The 20,944-nt window shown below is 37.4% G+C and overlaps 2 protein-coding genes across 9 annotated transcripts in view; one reads left to right on the forward strand and one right to left on the reverse strand.

The window, feature by feature from the left end:
* Nucleotides 1-2,091: 2,091 nt before the first annotated feature.
* G2E3 (G2/M-phase specific E3 ubiquitin protein ligase) overlaps nt 2,092-20,944 on the forward strand; it is a 54,533-nt gene continuing 35,680 nt past the window's right edge. The window contains exons 1-2 of one of the 6 annotated variants that reach the window (XM_038544385.1): nt 2,100-2,232; nt 16,518-16,558. In XM_038544385.1, the coding sequence (XP_038400313.1) occupies nt 16,522-16,558 (37 nt within the window). In that variant the 5' untranslated portion in view covers nt 2,100-2,232; nt 16,518-16,521. Of the gene's footprint in view, nt 2,233-2,518; nt 2,655-11,285; nt 11,323-13,489; nt 13,584-15,763; nt 15,856-16,517; nt 16,559-20,944 lie in introns of those variants that run through there. The other 5 variants (XM_038544384.1, XM_038544387.1, XM_038544386.1 and 2 more) reach the window with 5 other exon arrangements.
* Nucleotides 7,944-20,944, reverse strand: part of LOC111096978 (60S ribosomal protein L31-like) — a 32,136-nt gene continuing 19,135 nt past the window's right edge. Inside the window, exons 1-2 of one of the 3 annotated variants that reach the window (XM_038544389.1) lie at nt 13,096-13,399; nt 7,944-8,437 (exon numbers count right to left, since the gene is read on the reverse strand). In XM_038544389.1, coding sequence (XP_038400317.1) covers nt 8,049-8,426 — 378 coding nt within the window. In that variant the 5' untranslated portion in view covers nt 8,427-8,437; nt 13,096-13,399 and the 3' untranslated portion in view covers nt 7,944-8,048. Of the gene's footprint in view, nt 8,438-12,018; nt 13,400-20,944 lie in introns of those variants that run through there. The other 2 variants (XM_038544388.1, XM_038544390.1) reach the window with 2 other exon arrangements.

Below are 20,944 nucleotides of genomic sequence, written 5' to 3' on the forward strand. Positions count from 1 at the left end.
AGTATCACTGGTCTGACTGATGGCAGGGCTGCCATCATCAATATCTTGGTGGAAGAAATTGAAGACTTTATTGAGAGTCCAAAAAGAAGAACTTAGTAAGGAAAACTTAGAGGACAAACATTTAAATAAAACATTAGAACAAAACAAAACGTATGCCTATACAGTTGTATAAAAAATCATATTTTTATTATATTTTATAGTTGTCTTGGGGACTTTTCAAGGGCAATTTGAGTATTTAACTTTCGTTTGCTGATTAACTTGAGAATTTCATTCATGTGAGGGATGAAATTTAATGGTGCGAAGGTGCCAAGAATGATGAGAGACACAGGAAAATACATGACATCCTTTCCGCCTTGAAAGAACCCGAAGGAGCAATATATTTAATGGGGCCACATTAGAAGTGTGGCGACATTAAATAATGCAACATATCATGAATGACAAAATGTGTGATCAAACCATTACCATATAATTGTTGAAGGAATGTATGAATGAATGGACACAGACTATTCAAACGTTATACCTTTATACATTTATTAAACGATACTGTATCTAGAATACATTCGATTTCTAACAACCTTCATTTACAAAACACAATTGCAAGAGTAAAACACGTTATTATTTTTAAAATTCAGCTGGTTAAAAGGCAAAAAATAAAAAGCTTCTTCACATCCCCATTCATCAATCTACCAGAGAAATAAATTTTTACAGTTTACTATCCATCTAGAAATTCTGTATGCCATGCACATACTTTTTTTTTTTTCTTTAAGGATTTTATTTATTCATGAGAATACACAGAGGGGAGGGGGGGGGGGGCCAGAGACACAGGCAGAGGGAGAAGCAGGCTCCATGCAGGGAGCCCGAGTCTCCAGGATCACGCCCTGGGCTGAAGGCGGCGCTAAACCGCTGAGCCACCCGGGGCTGCCCGTACACATACTTGAAAAGGATACAATGTAGAGTCCTTCTGCAGTGGATTTTTTTTTTCATTATTTCATTTGAGTACCTACCGCTATACGTCATTACTTTTAGCGCCTGTACAATGTCAGTGTATTAGATCCTAAAGTATCATAACTCATTTAATCATTTTCTTATCGAGAGACACAGGTTATTTCCTATTCTCTATTGTTCAAAGAGTACGCTTGTTAATAGCTTTACACTCTCTCCTGTCGGATTATCCGTACGATAAATCCATAGAAATCTAATCTTTCAAATTGCAGTCTTGACAGAGGCTGAAGGCGTTCTGGCTTGGTTTGAAATGATGTTTTTAAGTTAAATCAGTACTATTAGATGTGAGGATGATCCGGTGGCCACCTCAGAATCAGAGTAGTTTAGCTTCCTGGGGGGGGGGGGGGGGGGAGGTGCTAAAACACATCCGACCTCTCCTTTCCTTTCTTAGAGCTCCCAGATGTGTCCCTTCGGAAGCGGTCGTTGGGAAAGGAAAATGACACTGTTGTGCTCAGAGTCTCCCAGGACAACTACGTAATAATCACGTAAAACAGTCTCGATTATTCTCAGAGGGGGCCAAAGATTCGTCGCTTTCCGACACCCGCCCTCCTTGCCCTCGTGTATTTTATCTGGGACCAGGCACGAGTTCGCCACCCCGCATCTTCGACTGTGGTTCGAACCAGTGTGCCTGGCGCCCTTGGCTTTTTGTCTCCCCGAAACGGGGGGTGGGGGGGGCGACAGAGGTCAGACGTCCCGACGGCGCCGGGATCGAGGAGCGTCCAGGGAAAGCAGGTTTGCGCAGAGTTTGCTGCTTCCTCCGCCGCAGCCGTGGTTCACGCGAGAGCGGCGCGGGGGGTAAAAGCGTCAGGGGTCCCTGAAGGAGTGACGGGCGTCGGCGCGCCTCTGTCCGTTCCAGAAACCAGGGGATCCTCTCCAGTCACCGGGCAGGAGCACCGACTCTGGGACCTGTCCAGGAAGCACACAGACAAGGGACACTGCAGCGGAGGCGGCGCGGCACAGGCGACCCCCGCCCCCGGGGGCAGAGCGGGGGTCGCGGGGGTCGAGGGGGTCGCGGGGCCCCTCCCCCTCCCGCGCCGCCCGCGCCGCCGGCGCCGCCGGCTCCCACCGCGGGGGGGCGGAGCTTAGCGCACCTTCCGGATTGCAGGCGGAAGTGGACGAATTTGAATCTTGTGGGCCGTTGCATGGGGCTGCTCGCCGTCGGCTTTGCGGCTCGGCGAAAGGAGGGCAAGGTGACACGGCCTTTCGGGAACCTCCGCCCGGCGCTCCTGGGTGAGTGGATGAGGAACGGGAAGAAACTATAGAGTTTCCCAGGGAGAGAGTTCGAACGTGGGACGGGGCAGGGCTCGAGAGGCGGGAGCGTGTAGCGGAGGCCTCGGAGCGCCCTCGCGGACGTCGGGTGGCGGAGCCGGGCTCGCAGACGTGGAGGAGTCGCCCGGGGCGCTGGGAAGCGTCTCCCGGGCGGGCGCCCACGACCAGCGCGGAGCACCGAGGGCTCCTCGGCGCCCCCGGCCCCGAGGTTAAGCCTCGTTTAATCCGCCCTTCCGGTCGGTTTCGTATTCCCGCCAATGCGACTCGGAACGCTGAAGCTGTAACAGTACTTGGGTCTAACTGCGAAAGCGTTCCCGCAGGCAGGAGAACCTTCCTTTATGAAAGATGGAAGGCTGGGGGCAGGTTAAGAGCGAGGCGACGCGGTACGTGGCTCCAGAGTTCCTCTTAGGGAAGTGACAGTCTTCGAAATGCCCGGTGGGGATTTAAACTGAAATCTGAGTATCCTTTGTGTTGAAAACCCGGATATTTTTCTTTCACGATTTTTCTTGTGCCGCGAAAATCCGAGACTCCTGTAGGAACCGCGGTGCTCCCCGGAGGTCTTGGTTTTCCCTAACAATAGGGGTAAGGTTTGGGGAGTCGCACGAGTCGGCCTTTTCACCTCCTCCTCTCGCTGGCCAGCTGGGTCATTGTGCGGTCTTTGTGGAAGCGCTCCACCAACGCTTCCGGGACTCGGGCGGGTTTTGTTTTGTTGTTTGTTGTATTTATTTTTAGTGATGAACTGCCTCAAATATCAAATTGTCTGACCCCATAGCAAAGTCTGCCTTCTGGAACAGCTTAAATGCGTACGCTACAGCTAAAATATAAATGAGTTTAATTGTATAGAGATTTTCTATTTTGCCTTATGGAAGACTGTCAGATTAATAGTGTGCTGTTTTATAGGAACTGATACTTTAAGTTCCTTTTAAGATTTTAACACCAGGGTATCATACCATGGAAATTGCACAAATATCTTTTAAAAACTAGGCATTCCTTCTTCCTTTACTGTCTGCTCCTACTCTCACGTCCCTGCTAGTGAACTTTTGTTTCATTATTAGCCAGGAAAGATAGGTTTAAGTATTCAGTATTTCTGATTGTTGAGATTTAAATATTTGTGTGAGATTGCAGCAAAAGCATTAGCTGTACTTTCCTAAGAATTGCAGACAGCTGTTCTCATTTTATGGAAACTACCAGCAAATAGTAATTTAAAAAAAAAAAATAGTCTCTACATTTTAATCTGTTTCTTGCCCGTACTTGGACTTTCTTCATTGAATTTCTGCTCTCTCTACGTAAATCATTAGCGAATTTCAAATTTTAATGTGTATACATTATCTCGAAGGGTTTAAGTGCTGATTCCTACACTTCAAATCGCATAGATTCTGGGCCCCTTAAGTCTGCAGGAGGAGGAATCTGTAAACTTAATTGGAAGGTTAGAACATTTGACAAGAGTTTTTTTGTTTTGTTTTGTTTTGGTTCTGTTTTTTAAAAGATTTATTTGTTTATTTGAAAGAAAGAAAGTCCCAAGCAGACTTCATGCCCAGTACAGAGCCTGTGGAGGGGCTGGATCTCCCTACCCAGGAGATCACCACCACCGGAGACCAAGAGTTGGCAGCTCAACCAAGTGCTCCACCTTGGCGCCCCTTGACAAGAGTTTTTAAGAGCACTGGCTTGATCTTTCCTATAGATACATAATGATACACTGTTAAGGGCATGGAACTGGAGTCAGATTGCCTCAGTTCGAATTCCATCTCCACCAGTTGGTAGCTGTGTGACCCAAGGAAGCTGTTTTACCTTCCTGTGTTTCAAATTCCTGACCTGTATAATGGAGTGATAAACAATACCTGCCTTGTAGGATTATTGTGCGAGTCAAATGATGCCACACATATAAAAATCTTAGAATACTGTGTGACACATAGTAAATGATTCATATATCTCCAATTATATTGAGTTATTAAGCATTGGACAAACCACATTACATACATTATCTCAATCTTCACATATAGCACTGCAATATAAAATAGATAAAACAGAGGTCAAGAAGGTTGTCACACAACTACCAAAATGTTTGAACCAGGTTCAGCAACTAGATGTGTTCAGAAAGTTTATGCCTCTTTTTAAATTATTATTATATTAAATAATACTTCCTGCTTTTCTCTGCAGTCTATCCTTTCAAATGTTGCCTCTTAAAAATCTCTGATGGCTCCTCCAATATAATTCGGATTTCTCAACTTTTTTCCCTTCCTTTCTCTTCTCTTCTCTTCTTTCCTTTCCTTTCCTTTCCTTTCCTTTCCTTTCCTTTCCTTTCCTTTTTTCTTTTCTTTTCTTTTCTTTTCTTTTCTTTTCTTTTCTTTTCTTTTCTTTTCTTTCTTAACAAAGCCCTTGTCAATTTGGTTCCAACCTCTGTTTGCAGGCATCAACTTCATAATATTCCACTACTCTTTTCCAACCTGTGATGTTCTATCCATATTGCTACCATTATCCAAATCTGTTCTCTCTCACTTTTATATACACTTAGCCACCAACATTTTATGTCCCTTTAAGATTTTACCCAGTGGGTTTCCAATACTTTCCTAGACTTCCCCAGGTGGAGTTCTTCCTGTCCTGCATGGGGCTCCCTGCAGGGAGCCTGCTTCTCACTCTGCCTGTGTCTCTGCCTCTCTCTCTCTCTCTCTCTGTCTCTCAAGAATAAACAAATAAAATCTTAAAAAAATTTTTTATCTTGTGGAATTTTTTTATTATAAGAATAATAAATGTTTAGTATAATTAGGTAATTAACTTTGTAATAGGGAAGTACATATAAGAATATTCATTTCTATGTTAATTCAATTCTAAATTAAAATATTGGAGAGTTAAAAAATAGCAAAATTTGCCTTTCCTTTTGAGTTTGAATGGCTGTTACTTGATGTTTTTGACCATAACCTTTTCCTTAAAAAGCTGCCCCAAAATAGACATCATTTTAAATGCCATTGGGCAGGGTTTGGTAAAAGGAGCTTATGATCCTAATATGCTCCCTCCCATTCCATACACCTTCTCCAGCCAAAGTAGTACCAGGTATTTGAATCTGAGCTGAATATCTAGACCATTCGCATTATTTCTTCTTGAATTTTGGAATTGGGATACCAAAAACTATTAGAGCTAAGCCAGAAAGGTCTTTATATCCCTGAGATCACAGTGAAATCATGAAGAAACAAAAAAAATGTGGCATACGGAGCCAATGACAGTGGGGTATGGCAACCTGTTTTCCAGAGATTAATTATAAAAGTCAGCAAAACTTATAACATTATTGCTTTCCCTTTTTGGTTTTTTGTTAAGACTGTATTTTTTTTAGTGCAGTTTTAGGTTCACAGCAAAATTGGCGGGAAAAATAATAGTGATTTCCTCCACATATGCATAGCGTCTCCTATTATCTCTATACCCCACTAGAGTGATACATTTGTTGAACCTACATTGACACATTATAAGCACTCGAAGTTCACAGTTGAAGTTAGAGTTCACCTTTCATTTTGTACATTGTTTAGGTTTAGACAAATGGATGACAGGTGTCCATCTATGGTATCATACAGAGTATTTTCACTGTTCTTTTTTTTAATTTTTTTTTTTATTTATTATTTATGATAGTCACACACACAGAGAGAGAGGCAGAGACACAGGCAGAGGGAGAAGCAGGCTCCATGCACCGGGAGCCTGACATGGGACTCGATCCCGGGTCTCCAGGATCGCGCCCTGGGCCAAAGGCAGGCGCCAAACCGCTGTGCCACCCAGGGATCCCAGCATCCCTCAAATTTTGATAAGTTGTGTTTTCCTTTTTATTTAGTTCAAAATATGTTTTATTTTTTCTTGAGATTTCTCCTTTGACTCTTGTGTTACTTAAAAATGCGTTAAGTCTCCACATATCTTTCACATTTTCCAGCTATCTTTCTTTTATTGATTTCTAGTTTAATTCCATTGTGGTCCGAGAGCAGACATTGTGTGATTTCGATTTTAAATTTGTTAAGGACTGTTTTATGGCCTAGTATATGGTCTGTCCTGGCAAATGCTCTGTGTAAGCATGATAAGAATCTGCATTCTGTTGTTATTGGATAAAGTAGTCTATTATATATAGTAGTTTGATGATGATGTTGAGTTTAGCTGTCAACTCAGTTCCTTGCTAATTTTCTGCCTACTAGGTCCATTTCTGATAGTTGTTAAGGTCTTGTTTATCTTTGCAATTCTATTAGTTTTTGCCTCCCATAGTTTGCTTTACATAGTTTAACACAGTTACACATAGTTGTTAGGCATATACATAATAAGTACTGTTAAATCTTCTTGGGGAGTTGACTCTGTTATCATTATTTAATGCCCTATTTATCCTTTATAATTTCCTTGTTTTAAAGTCTGCTGTCTCAAATTAATATATCTACTTCTGCTTTCTTCTGATTAGTGGTAGCATGTTAAATTTTTCTCCATTTATGTTTAACTTATATTTAAAGTGGATTTTTTTTGTAGAAAACATATAGTTGGGTCTTATTTTTAATCTACTCTGCCAAATATGTCTTTTAATTGGTACATTTAGACCATTGACATTCAGCATGACTGTTGATATAGTTGGATTCATGTCTGCCATATTTGTTATGTTTCTATTTGTTACCCTTGTTTTTTGCTTCTTTTTGTCTCTATTCTTTTTCTGCCTTTTATAGTTTTAATGGAGCATTTTACATGATTTTATTTTTTTCCTTAGCATATCAGCAATATTTCCTTCCTAACTTTTTTTAGTGGTTACGTTGGATTTTGCAATATGCATTTACAACCTAATATCGTAATTGAGTATGTTGTTGCTATTATTATTTTGAACAACTGTTTGTTAGATCAATTAAGAATAAGAAAAATAAAAGTTTTTAAATTATATTCACATTCAGTAGTCTTCTTTATGTAGATCTGAATTGCTGAATATTATCTTCTCTTTCAAGAACTTCTTTTAACATTTCTTGGAAGACAGGTCTACTGGCAACAAATTCAGTGTTTGAGAAGATCTTTGCTTTTTCACTTTTTTTTTTTTTAAGAGAGAGAGAGAGAGTGTGTGCGTGTAGGGGTGAAGGTAGAGGGAGTGGGGGAGAGAGAGAATCCCAACCAGGCTCCATGCCCTCACAGAGCCTGATGCACAACCCTGAAATTGTGACCTGAACTAAAATCGAGTCAGATGCTTAACAGATTGAACACCTAAATGCCCCTTCTTTTTCATTTTTGAAGGATAATTTTGTAGGATACAGAATTTTAGATTGGAACTTTTTTCCCTCAACATTTTAAGTATTTCAGTGTACTCTTCTTGCTTGCATGGTTTCTGAGGAAATATCATTGAATTCCTTCCTTTGTTCCTCTATAGGTAAGGTTTTTTCCTCCCTCTTTCAGGTTTTTTTTTTTAGATTTCATTTATTCATGAGAGACACAAAGAGTGAGGTAGAGACATAGGCAAAAGGAGAAACAGTCTGTCTACTGGGAGCCTGATATGGGACTTGATCCCAGGACTCTAGGACCATGACCTGAGCCAAAGGCAGGCAGACACTCAACCCCTGAGCCATCCAAGTACCCCTCAGAGTTTTTTCCTTATCTTTGATTTTCTGTAGTTTAAAATGATATGCTGAGGTATAGTTTTTTTTTTTGTCATTTATTCTGCTTGGTGTTCTCTGAACTTGGTGGATCTGTGGTTTGAAGTTTGACAGTGATTTGTCTAAATTGTCTTTAAAATTTTTTTTAATTAAAAAAAATTTTTTTGCAGTTTTATACCTTTATTTGACAATCAGCGATTAGTTCTGATCCACATTAACAGTCTGTAGATTTTTGAAAGTGGTGACAGGTACGTAGGTAACCAGCATGCAGAGCTTGTTTGGTGAATCTTCATCCTCGTTACGTTTTCTGGACAACTGCACATGGATACGGTATGGAACATTCCTTATTCCTTTGGCCCAGACAGCTTTGTTGAGCCTGGTGTCAATGTGCACATCTGGAGTTCCCATCTCCTTCATGGCAAATTTCTGGATCTCTTTGAGTGCCCGAGGGGCACGCTTCTTGAAACCCACTCCATGGATGCGTGTGAGAATGTTGATGGTGTATTCTCTGGTCACTACCTCGTTGATGGCAGAACGGCCCTCCTTCTTCTCGCCACCCTTCTTTGCGGGAGCCATTCTGCCAGGCCCTAGTTGGAAAGGAAGTAAAAAAAATTTTTAATGAGTTATTTATTTGAGAGAGAGATAGAGATTGTGACAGAGATAATGAGCAGGGAGCTCCCCACTCAGCAGGGAGCCTGATACTGGGCTTATTCACAGGACCTTAGGATCATGACCTGAGCTGAAGGCAGACACTTAACCAGCTGAACCACCCAGGTGTCCCTAACTTTTATTTTTTAATTAGGTAAGCTTTATGCCCAGCATGGAGCTTGAATTCATGACCTCAAGATCAAGAGTCACATGCTCTACCATCTGAGCCAGCCAGGCACCCGCCATTAAATTGTTTCAAGAATTTCTTCTGTTCTTTTCTTTCTTCTGGTATTCCCAAAATGTTTATGTTACACCTTCTGTAGTTGTCCTGAGGTCCTTGAATATTTTGTTCTGTTTGGGTTTTTTTTTTTCCTTTTCAGTATTTATTTATTCTCTTTGTTCATTTTTCAAAGTATCTGTTGAGATGTCTTCAAGCTCAGAGATTCTTTCCTCAGCCATGTCCAGTCTACCTGGAATCTCCTCAAAGGTATTCTTCATTTCTGTTACAATGTGTTTGATCTCTAGCATTTCTCTTGATGCCTGCTTGGAATTTCCATCTTCTTACATTGCCATCTGTTCCTGTACTGTGTACTTGATCTGTTAGAGCCCTTAGCATATTAATCATAGTTGTTTGCAATTCCCAGTGTGATAATTCCAACATTCTTGCCATGTCTGGTTTGGATGCTTGCTCTGTCTTCAAATTGTGCCTTTTGCCACAATGATTTGTAATTTTTTCTGGACAGCCATACTGGGTAAAGAAATTGTTGTAAAAAGGCCTTTGGTAATGTGGTGGTGAGGTGTGGTGGAAGGGTGAAGGGGAAGAGTTCAGCAGTCCTCTGATTAGATCTTCGCCTTTTCATGAGCTATGTCTGTGGTTGGTGAACTTACAAGTATTTCTCAGCTTCCCTCGCATACTCCCTTACATGGGATAGGATGGCTAGAGTACCTTGGAGTCAGTTATTTCCCTGACTCCAGGTCAGGTGATGCTCTGGCTAACTAGTTTCTCCTTTGGGCAGGCCTTATTACGAACAGAGTGTTTTGACATGTTTCAAAATGGTACCTTTCTCCCCTCCTCCTGCCAGAATGACAAGATTTTTCTCTGATGTTTACTGTGGGATCCTCTAGTCAAGATCTTGGTCAAGTTCCTGGTGATAAATCTCAAAAATATGGTAGAAAGTCCCCCTGAAGTTTTTAACTCTCAAAATTGTTCACACTGAGCCTCTAGCCGTTAGTCGATTACAGTTCAGGTTTTCCTATTCCAGAACTGGATCCAGCAGTGGTTCCAGCTGATTAAGTCTCTGCTGAAGTAAGCTGTGACTCCTGTGCTCACTTATCTCTCCATTCTTGGGGGCAGTGGTTTGTCTGGTGTCCCTCCCTCCTACTGATCCAAAAAAGGTTGATTTTTCAGTCTTTTCAACCTGTATTGTTAGGATGGAGTGGGGACTTAGAAGCTTCTTACATGCTTTTTTAAGCAATTCTTTTCTTTTTAATTTAAACAAATCACCTATTTTTAATGAAAGTATTAACTTTATGTATCTTTCTAGTGGTAGAGTTGTATAGAACAAAATTCACCCATTTATGGGTACAGTTTAGTTTTAATAAATGTATTCCATTATATGCATATATCACAATTTATTTTATCCATTGTCTGTTGATAGGCAATTGAGTTACGGTTTTTGGCTATAAAAGTAGGACTTTTTTTAGCCACTATGGACTTCTGTGTACAATGCACATGTCTCTGTTACTATTGGCTGCATCATATGATTGGTATACATTTAACTTTAGTGAAGTAAAACTCATAAAATTAACCATTTTAACTACTTAATGATATTTAATACATTTACAGTGTTGTACAATCACCATCACTTCGATCTAGTTTCAAAATATTGTATGACCCCTAAAGGAAAACTCATAACCATTAGGCAATCGTTCCATATTTTCTATTCCCCCCAGATCCTGGAAACCACAAATTTCTGTCTCTCTGGATTTACCTATTCTGATTATTTCATATAGATGGGATTATATATGTGACCCTTGAGTCTGCCCTCTTTCACGTAGCTTGTTTCTAAGATTCATCCAGGTTGTAGCATTTATCAGTGCTTCATCCTTTTTTATAGCTATGGATATATACCACATTTTGTATACCATCAGTTAAATGGACAAATGAGTCCTTTCTATTTTTTAGCTATTATGAATAGTACTGTTATTAACATTTGTGTACAAGTTTTTGTTTGAAAATCTTTCAATTCTTTTTGGATAAATACATAGTATAATTGCTGGGTGATATAGTAGTTCTACATGTGGATGTGTTGAGCAGCTGCCAGACTATTTTCCATAGTAGATGCTCCACTTTACATTCCCATAAGCAATGTATGAGGTTTCCAATTTCTCTATATTCTTGTTTTTTAAATTAAATCACTTGAGTGGGCATCAACTGGTATCTCATTGTTTAAATTTGCATATTACTAATAATTAATGATGTTGAGCATCTCTTCAGGTGCGTATTGTTTATATAAATATTTTCTTTGGAGAAATGTCTATTCAGACCATTTGCCTGTTTTTAAATTTGGTTGTTTTGTTGATGAGTTCTAAAAGTTTCTTACATATTTCTGGATTTTTGCTCTTTATTAGGTATATGATTTCCAAAGATTTTCTCCCATTTTGTGAATTGTCTTCTCTCTCTCTCTCTTTTATTAAAGATTTTATTTATTTATTCATGAGAGATATAGGCTCCCTGTCAGGAGCCTGATGCCAGGACTCAATCTCAGGACCCCAGGATCGTGACCTGAGCCAAAGGCAGATGCTTAACCACTGAGCCACCCAGGTGCCCTTTTTACTCTCTTTATTGTGTAGTGCCAGTTATTTTTTTCTTTTTGTGTGTGTGTGTGTATGTTTTGGTTTTGTTGTTATTTTGTTTGTTTGCTTATGGTTTTGGTGTCATACATAAGAAACCATTGCTAAATCCAAGCTCATGAAGATTTACATAACCCTATGTTTTCCTCCAAGATTTTTACTATGTATTAAGTCTTCAATCTGTTTTTTTTTTTAATTTTTATTTATTTATGATAGTCACACAGAGAGAGAGAGAGAGAGAGAGGCAGAGACACAGGCAGAGGGAGAAGCAGGCTCCATGCACTAGGAGCCTGACGTGGGATTCGATCCCGGGTCTCCAGGATCGCGCCCTGGGCCAAAGGCAGGCGCTAAACCGCTGCGCCACCCAGGGATCCCCTTCAATCTGTTTTTAGTTAATTTTTGTATATAGCGAAGATAGGGATCCAACTTCATTGCTTTGCATGTGGCTACCCAGTTGTCCCAGTACCATTTGTTGAACAAACTATTCTTTCCCTATTGAATAGTCATGGCACCCTTGTCAAAAAATAATTGGTCACAGATGTATGGCTTTATTTCTGTACTTTTATTTTCACTTGATCTATATGTTTATACTCATGCCAGTACTAACCTTTTTCAATTACTATAATTTTGTGGTAAGTGTCCAAATTAGGAAGTATGAATTACTCACTTTTTATTTTTTGAATCCAGAGTTCCTTGCAATTCGTATGTGGAGAGACACTCCACATTTTGTGTTTTTTTTCCAGCTTTCCTTCTTTCATTTGCTTTTCAGCCTTGTTCTATTTCTTTTCTAAAATATATGTTCAACTCCCAAACTCATTTTATGAGGCCAGCATTACCCTGATACCAAAGCCAGATAAGGGCACTACAAGAAAAGAAAACTACAGGCCAATATCCCTGATGAATGTAGAGAAAAAATTCTCAACAAGGTACTATCAAACCAAATTTAACAGCACATTAAATGATCATAATACCACATGTTCCAGTAGTTCCGCATCTGGGTATTTGCCCAAAGAAAATGAAAACACCTTATTCCAAAAGATACCTGTGTCCCTATGTTTATTGAATTATTTGAAAGATGTGAAAGCAACCTAAGTGTCCCTCTATAAATAAATAGGAAAAGAAGATATGATGTGTGTATATATACACATTGGAATATTACTCTGAATTTTAAAAGAATGAAATCTTGCCATTTGTGACATGTCAACTCTACTTCAATTAAGAAGAAAGGATCATATGCCACCATCAAGTGGAATTCATTCCCAGATGCAAGGATGGTGCAGTCTATGCAAATCAATAAATATGACACATCATTTTAATAGAATGAGAAATAAGCATCAAATGGTCCTATCAATAGATCCAGATAAGGCATTTAAGAGAATTCAACATCCTTTCATGATAAAAATTCTCAAGAAATTGATACAAGAGGAACATATCTCGACATATTAAAGGCCAAACATGACAAGCCCACAGCTAACATACTGAATGGTAAAAGGTTGAAAGCTTTTCCTGTAATATCAGGAATAAAACAGAAGATGCCCATTATCACCATTCCTATGTAACATGGGTAGAATTCTTAGCCTGAGCAGTCAGGCAAGAAAAAGAAATAAAAGGCATCCAGATCAGAAGGGAAGAAGTAAAATTGTCTATTTGTAGATGACACAATCTTATATACTGAAAATCCTAAAAATCTCACCAAAAAGCTTTTATAAAAGCAATCTGGATATAACAAGGGAATTTGGCTTACTTTATTGTATTAATTATCTGTTGCTGTGTATAACAAATCATCCAAAACTTGGTGACTTAGAAAAACAAACATTATCTGACAGTTTCTGTGGGTCAGAAATTTAGCAGCAACTTAACTGTGTGGTTTTGGTTTAGGCTTTCCCATGAAGTTTCTCTCAGATTGCTAGTCTTTAGTCATATGAAGGTATTTTAATTGGGATTGGAGGATTTGCTTCTAAAATGGCTCACTCAAATGGCTATGGATAAGTGCCTCATTTCCTTGGTAAGTGGGCCTTTCCAAGGAGCATCTTCAAAATCTCTATGACTTTGCAGCTAGCTTTAACCATGATAGAGAATACGGAGGAAGTCACAGTGCCTTTTATGACCTAGTCATGCATTGTCATTTCTGCCAGACTTTTTGGTAGAAACAAATTACTAAGCGTGGCCACAATCAAGGAGGGGGAAATCAGGCTTCCCCTTTTGAAAGTATCACTGACTGATCAAGTGGAGGTAAGCAGTGGAAGAGACTCAGAATACCTCTTGACAGTGGCTTCTTGGAACTCTTTAGTAAATTGTTCATGGTGTCTTAAGTTTGGTATTATTTAGAAGACCAAGTCTTAAGACTTGGGCTATTATTGAGACATATATTTACATAACATTGTTTTATTCTTTCCACTTAGAAAGTCTCAAAGTTCATGCACTGGTAGGAAAACATGATAAAATTAATTAAAAATATGTGAATAATCTTTTTTTTTTTTTTAGGTTTGTTTTGGATACTGTTTGAAATAAAGCAATTATCAATCAGGCTTAAGAAAAAAGTTTTATTTCAGTTCCTGAGGATTAGGAAGAGGCTAATGTCAGCTGGTCAAAAGTATGAATTACGCACTGTCTTTAGAACATCAATTTGGGAGAAAAAAAAAAAAAGAACATCAATTTGGGGATAGCTTTTAATTTTGATAATTTTAAGCTTAGAGAAAAAATACAAGAATAGTATACAGAACTCCTGAATAATTTTCAGCAATTGTTTGTTTTCTGTCATTTGCCTAACCATTTTTTTCTCCTAATATCTAAAAGTCAGCCTAAAACCATAGGAACATGTCTCAACATATTAAAGGCATGGTGCCACCCAGGCACTCCTATTGCTAAGTAGTATTGTATTTTATCAATAAACTGCAGTTTGTTTATCCATTTTCTTAGTGGTGAACTACTGGGTTTTCAGCTTTGGAGTATCATGAAGAAGGTTGCTATGAACATTCTTGAATAAGGTTTCTGTCTATATATGTTTTTATTTCTTTTGAATAAATAACTAGAGGTGAAATTCTTGAATCAAACGTATGGGTATACGTTTAACCTTAAAGTGTCAGAACTCTATTTTACATTTCCACCAACAATTTAGGTGAGTGTCTCAGTTGATTCATATCCTTTCCAGTGTTTGATGTTGATAGTCTTCTTAATCTTAGCCATTATTTTGGGTATGAAATGGTCTGTCATAGTAGTTTTAATCTTTTTTTTTTTAATATTTTATTTTTAGGGGTACCTGGGTAGCTCAGTTGATTAAGCATCTGCCTTTGGCTCAGGTCATGATCCCAGGGACCTGGGATTGGCCCGAGTGGGGCTCCCTGCTGAGGAGGATGTCTGCTTCTCCCTCTCCCTCTGCCCCTCCACCTCCCTCATGTTCTCTCTCTCTGTTCTCTTTCAAATAAATAAAATCTTTAAAAAGTTTTTATTCTTAAGTAATCTCTAAACCCAGTGTTGGGGTTCAAACTTATAACCCTGAGATCAAGAGTTACATGCTCTACTGACTGAGCCAGCCAACAGCACCATGCTGTTGAGCAACTTTTCATGTGTTTATTAACCATTCACATATCTTCCTTTATGAAGTGTCCATTCATATTTTTTGCCCAATTTTTTTTATTGGATTGTTTGCTTTATATTTATTGAGTTGTTGGAGTTCTTTATATATTCAATGTACAAGTCTTTGCCAGACACATCTTTTATGAATACTTTCTCCCAGTCTGTGGCATGCATATTTACTCTTAATTATATCTTTTGATGAGTGGAAGCTTTTAATTTTTATGTAGTATAATTTACTTATTCTGGTAAAAGTTTTGTAATTGTACCTTTTACAGTTAGGTCTGTAATCCACTTGAAACTAGAATTTTCATGGTGTGAAGTTTGGATCAAGGTTCATTTGTTTTCCATATGGATATCCAATTTTTCCAGCAGTGTTTGTTAAAAAGATTTTTCTTTTCCCCATTGATTGCTTTGTTACCTTTGTTGAAAATCAAATGACTGGAAAATATTTTTCTTGGCTTTCTAGTTTTGTTCCATTGGTCTATGTGGAATTGTGTATACTAATATACTTTGGAAAACTACATAAAGTGCTTATTAGATATTGGCATACATAGGATAAACCTTTCCTATACATGTTTTGCTAGCATTGGAGATCTTTCTTATAATCAACTTCTAGCTAATGAATGACATTTGGAGGCTTTTCAGCATGATTCTCTACATACTCCTATGGTACTTTTCCCCATCATGTAAGGTTGATGTTCACTTTTAATTCTTTTATATTTATTTTTAACTATGAGAAAGCTCATTTAGGGCAGAATTCTGAGAGTAGGAATAACAAAAATATTTAGACACCTTTTTTTTTTTAAGGTAAACGTAATTATCTTACAAATATCTAGGCAGAACTTCATCACAGTGTCCACCAAGAGATGCCTTGGGTCCTTGCAGTGAGAAGGAGAAGAGGAGGAGAAGATGTAACCACATACAAAATGTAATTTAGAACCTTGCCCATCATATCAGTATCTCTGGAATAAGTGCCGGTCCTATTCAAATATTTATTAACACTGTGCTGAATGATACAGAATTTTACCCTTGGGGAGTTTGCCAGTGTAGCTGAAGAATTTAAAAAATTCAAATAAACATAATACAAAGTAATATGTGATAATGTTTGCATTAAGGTCATTGGTAAAATTTAAAATATTTTTATTATAGTTGTTTGTGTTGTGGACCTGAATCATTATTCTGAATTATAATTTTAAGTTTTAGGTTAATGTAATTACAATAGGGTTTTGTTTTGTTTTTTTAAAATATTCAAATGTCCAGCTGGAAATTTGAAAATTTAGACTATTGTATCTTTTTGGTGCATTATAGGATATCCTGTGATGACCTCTTTCCACTAAATGCCAGTAGTCATCTTAATCTTTTTGACAACTAAAAAACATTCCCTTCAATTTTAACAATGTTCCCAGACTTTAACTTGCTTGTTGAAAACTAATGCTTTTAGATGTGTGAAAGATAAGGAAATTAAGTACTACGGAAAGAAATAATTATGCAACTTATTTGTAATTTTGCAGTGACTAAATTTTATTAAAGTGGATAATTTGAAGCTTTAGAAATTAAGATGGCTATATTGTATGTTCTTATTTCTCCTAGTAAAATGAATGAAAATAAACCTGGTGCCTCACAGAATCTTGGTAAGTAAAATATTTAAGACATTTTCAAAGCTAATTTAAAATATTAAGATATTTTACTCTTGCTTTTTTATTACAATAAAACTTTTTGGAATGTTGACTGAAGGGGCACCTAGGTGGGTCAGTGGTTGAGCTTCTGCCTTTGGTTCAGGTCCTGATCCCAAGGTCCTGGGATCGAGTACCACATCAGGCTCCCTGTGGTGAGCCTGCTTCTCCCTCTGCCTATGTCTCTGCCTCTCTCTGTCTCTCTCATGAATAAATAAAATCTTTAAAAAAAAAAAAAAAAGAATGCTGACTCAAAAAGTAGGAATGAGTTCCTTGATCCATGCTTTGTTCATACATCTGTATACAAAAGTATAATATTATGTGTATTCATTTCAACAAAAATCTGTTGTAAGAGGACAGTTTGCCAAATTTTTTTTGTATCCTCTATATGTATTTTTCAGATATGCTTTGTATCTGAATAAAACAGCATTATTTATTTAATAAACATTTTTTTTCATCTTTTTGTATGACTTTCTTACATAAGGAAAAATGCAGGTGAGACCATTTTAAACACAAAACTTAATATGAAAAGGAAAACTTATCTGAAGGTGCTCATAACAATATCAAATAGATTCAGAGACCTTTGTCTTTGTTGATTTCTTCATTTATAGTTTGTACAGTATATGTTAATTTGCTAACATGGAATGTGAGAAATTTAAATTCTTATTTTATACTCTTCTGCCACTACTCCCCTCATCTATCCTCTTTTTAAGATTTATTTTTTTATTCCTTCACAAATTAAAATATTACACTTAAAACTATCTTAACCTTCACTGATAGAGAATTATTTGTTAACTCTTTATCATCTCTCCATCATACTGGATGAGGAAATTTGTGCTCTTACTTCTCCCTCTGCTTTGCTTTTCTGCTTTTACCTAGCAGCTTCTATCAACTGTGCTAATTGTTCTGAAACTTAGTAATTCATGGACTACCTTCATATATTTGTGGACTGCAAACACTACCTTTACTGTTATTTACTTAATATTTTACCTAAGATTGGCTCAGTTTTTTACTTATATGAATGTGTTTATATCATTATTTTAATACAACCAGTATGATTTGCCATAGTTAAAAGGTGATCTTAATACAATGAAGTCAGAACAATGTTACTGAATTTTAAATATTAAAATTAAAAAACAACTAAGTGCAAATACAAACAAAAGCAGTCTACTTAAAAAAGCATGCCTGTCTATTTTGTATCCAGTGTCTCCATATACTGGGTGAAGGGAGGAAGGGAACAAATGGAAAAGCTGCTGGTCCACAGCATAATAGCAAATGCAGCTCCATCCAGCGCTCATCATGAGTACTTCTGTTCTTCTGTTCTGTAGTCTCAGCTAATTCATTATATTCCTTTTCCCCTTGATAGTTGCATGTACACTAGACGATCTACAGAACTAGAACTAAAAATATAGGCACTGGAGATGAAGGAATTAAGATGAGAGCTGCTGGTATAAGATGTCCAGTAAACAAATGGCAATTTGCTGGAGTTGATGTGGTCAGAAAGAAAAGGAGTTGAAATCTTTTGAAAGATTGACGAAAGGGCTTTCGTTTGTGGCTTATCTTATTAACCTGTAGTGAGGGAGGGCAAATATAGAGGAGGTATTTTACAACATTAAATATTATTAGCTCATGACGTTTTTTTCCAGTCCTGGAATCATTTTGTGAGTAGCTTGTTAACGAACATACCATTTCATGTATAACATCCATTCTTGATTACATGTATTAGTTAAAGGTAAATAAGACTAACTGCTAAATAGGTAAATGCCCAGGTCTTACTGGTTTAGCACAACAAAAGTTTATTACTTCCTTATGTTACTATTCAGTGTGTGGTTTGGTTAGGGGAGTTGGAATAGATGGGGAGTTTCTGCTCCATGCAGAGATTCAAGCTCCTTTCATCTTGTATTGGTTTGCTGCCTTGAGATTCTCAGTCTTTTCTCTTCAGCTAGTGATTTTCTTATTGTTTTATTTGTATGTTATTAGAAATTTTCTGTACAAGTAAATATCATAAGTTAGAAAAATAATGTTTATTCAGTTATATGTAGCTGTCATACATTTTAATTATATTTGTCACTTTTCCAAGGTTACACGGCAAGAATGTAGTGCTGAGATTTTAACTCAGATCTCCCTGACTCTACAGTTTGCCTTTTTAAAATTATTATTGTGGTAAAATACACATAACATAAAATTCACCATTTTAACTATCTTAAAGTGTACAATTTCGTGGCATTTAGTACATTCACAATGTTGTAAAACCATCACCAGTATCTAGTTCTAAGATATTTTCATCATCCTCAGAGGAAACTACCCATTAGGCAGTCACTTTTCATTTCCCTTCTCCTTGGTCCTTGGAAGCCACCAATCTGCTTTTTTGTCTGTCTTCTGTGAATTTACCTATTCTCGATAATGTGATCTATTTATATGGAGTCATATAGTATGTGACCTCTTGTACTTGGCTTTTACCTTCTTTTACTTAGCATAATGTTTCTAGGCTCATCCATGTTGTAGTATGTATCAGTACTTCATTTCTTTTTATAGCTGAATAATATTCCATTGTATGGATATAACATTAATTTATCCATTCATCAATGGACATTTGGTTTGTTTTTCCTTTTCAGCTATTGAGAACAGTGCTATTATTAATATTAGCGTACAAGTACTTGTTTGAACATAATTTTCAGTTCTTTGTCATATGCTACACAGTGGAATTGTTGGGTCATATGGTAACTATGTTACACGTTTTTGAGGAACTGTCAAATTATTTTTCCTAAGTCACTGTACCATTTTACATTTCCACCAGCAGTGTAAAAGGATTCCTATTTTTCCAGATCCTTGCCAACATTTGTTAATTTTTGACATTTTAATTGTAGCCATCCTAATGGATGTGAAGTGGTATCTCATTATGGTTTTGATTTGCATTAACCTGATGATTAATGATGCTAAATATCTTTTAAAATGCTTATTGGCTATTTATGTATCTTCTTTGGAAAAATGTTTATTTGGATCATTGCTCCATATTGTTGAGTTATAAGAATTTCTTATGCATTCTGGACACTTGTTGAGTTATAAGACTGTTGTTTTTGAGTTTTGAGAATTTCTTTTGTTGAGTTATAAGAATTTCTTATGCATTCTGGACACTAGACCTTTAACATGTGTATGGTTTCTAAATACATACTCCCATTCTGTAGATTGTCTTTATACTTTCTTTAGTGTGCTTTGATACACCAAAGTTTAAAACTTAGTTTGAATCCAATTTATCTATTTTTTTCCCATTTTTACTTTGCTCTGGGTTTCATGTAAACGCTAAGAAACCAATCCAAGGTTATAAAGCTTTGCCCCTATATTTTCTCCTAAGAGTTTAGTTTTGATGCTTACATTTAGGTCTTTAAAATGTGTTTTCTTAAAGATTGATTGATTTGAGAGAGAACGTAGGAGAATGCAAGCTGGGGGAGGGACAGAGAGAATCTTAAGCAGACTCCCCTGCTGAGCACGAGCTTGACGTGGGGCATGATCCCAGGATCCCAAGATCATAACCTGAGCAGAAATCAAGAGTCAGACACTTAACTGACTTAACCACCCAGGCACGCCATCTATAATCTGTTTTAATTTTTGTATATGGTGGCAGGTAGGGTTTCAGTTTCATTACCTTGCATGAAGAGACTATATTTTCCCCAGTGAATGACCTTGGTTGGCATCCTTGTTGAAAATTAATGTCTATAGATATATAGATTTTTTTCCTGGACTCCTCCCCCACCATTGATCTGTATCACTGTTCTTATGCCACTACAACACTATTTTGATTTCTGTAGCTTTTGCCTAAGTTTTGAATTTTCTTTCTTTTCTAGATCAATCTGGCTAAAGTTTTCTTAGTTTTGTTGATCTTTTCAGAAAACCAACTTTGGTTTTTATTTTCTATTGTTTTTCTGTTTTCAATTTCATTTATGCTATAGTCTTTATTTTTTCCTTCTGCTAGCTTTTGGCTAAATATGCTTTTATTTTTCTAGTTCTTTAAGGTTAAAATTGTTATTGATTTTTGGGGGCCTTTCTTTTTTCATATTGGCTTATATGAGGATCAGCCAGAGGTGAAAACTTAAGTGTTTCTGGGGTCTTTTCTGAGCATGCATCCAGTCTTGACCATGTGTGTCCTCCAGATTCCCTGGTATCTTTGGGAGCTTTTCAAATCCCTTATCTATCTATGTTTCTCCTTTTTCCCAGCCCTTTGTTTCCTAGGTCTTTTGGTCTGTCACCTACTTGTCTTGTCTTTACCCTTTACTCCATGCTGCTTCATCTAGTATATTTGTCTTAAATGCTCTTGACGGAGAAAGTTCTGAGACCAGCAAATCAGGG

Source organism: Canis lupus, chromosome 8 (genome assembly GCF_011100685.1).
Source record: "Canis lupus familiaris isolate Mischka breed German Shepherd chromosome 8, alternate assembly UU_Cfam_GSD_1.0, whole genome shotgun sequence".
NCBI lineage: Eukaryota > Metazoa > Chordata > Mammalia > Carnivora > Canidae > Canis > Canis lupus.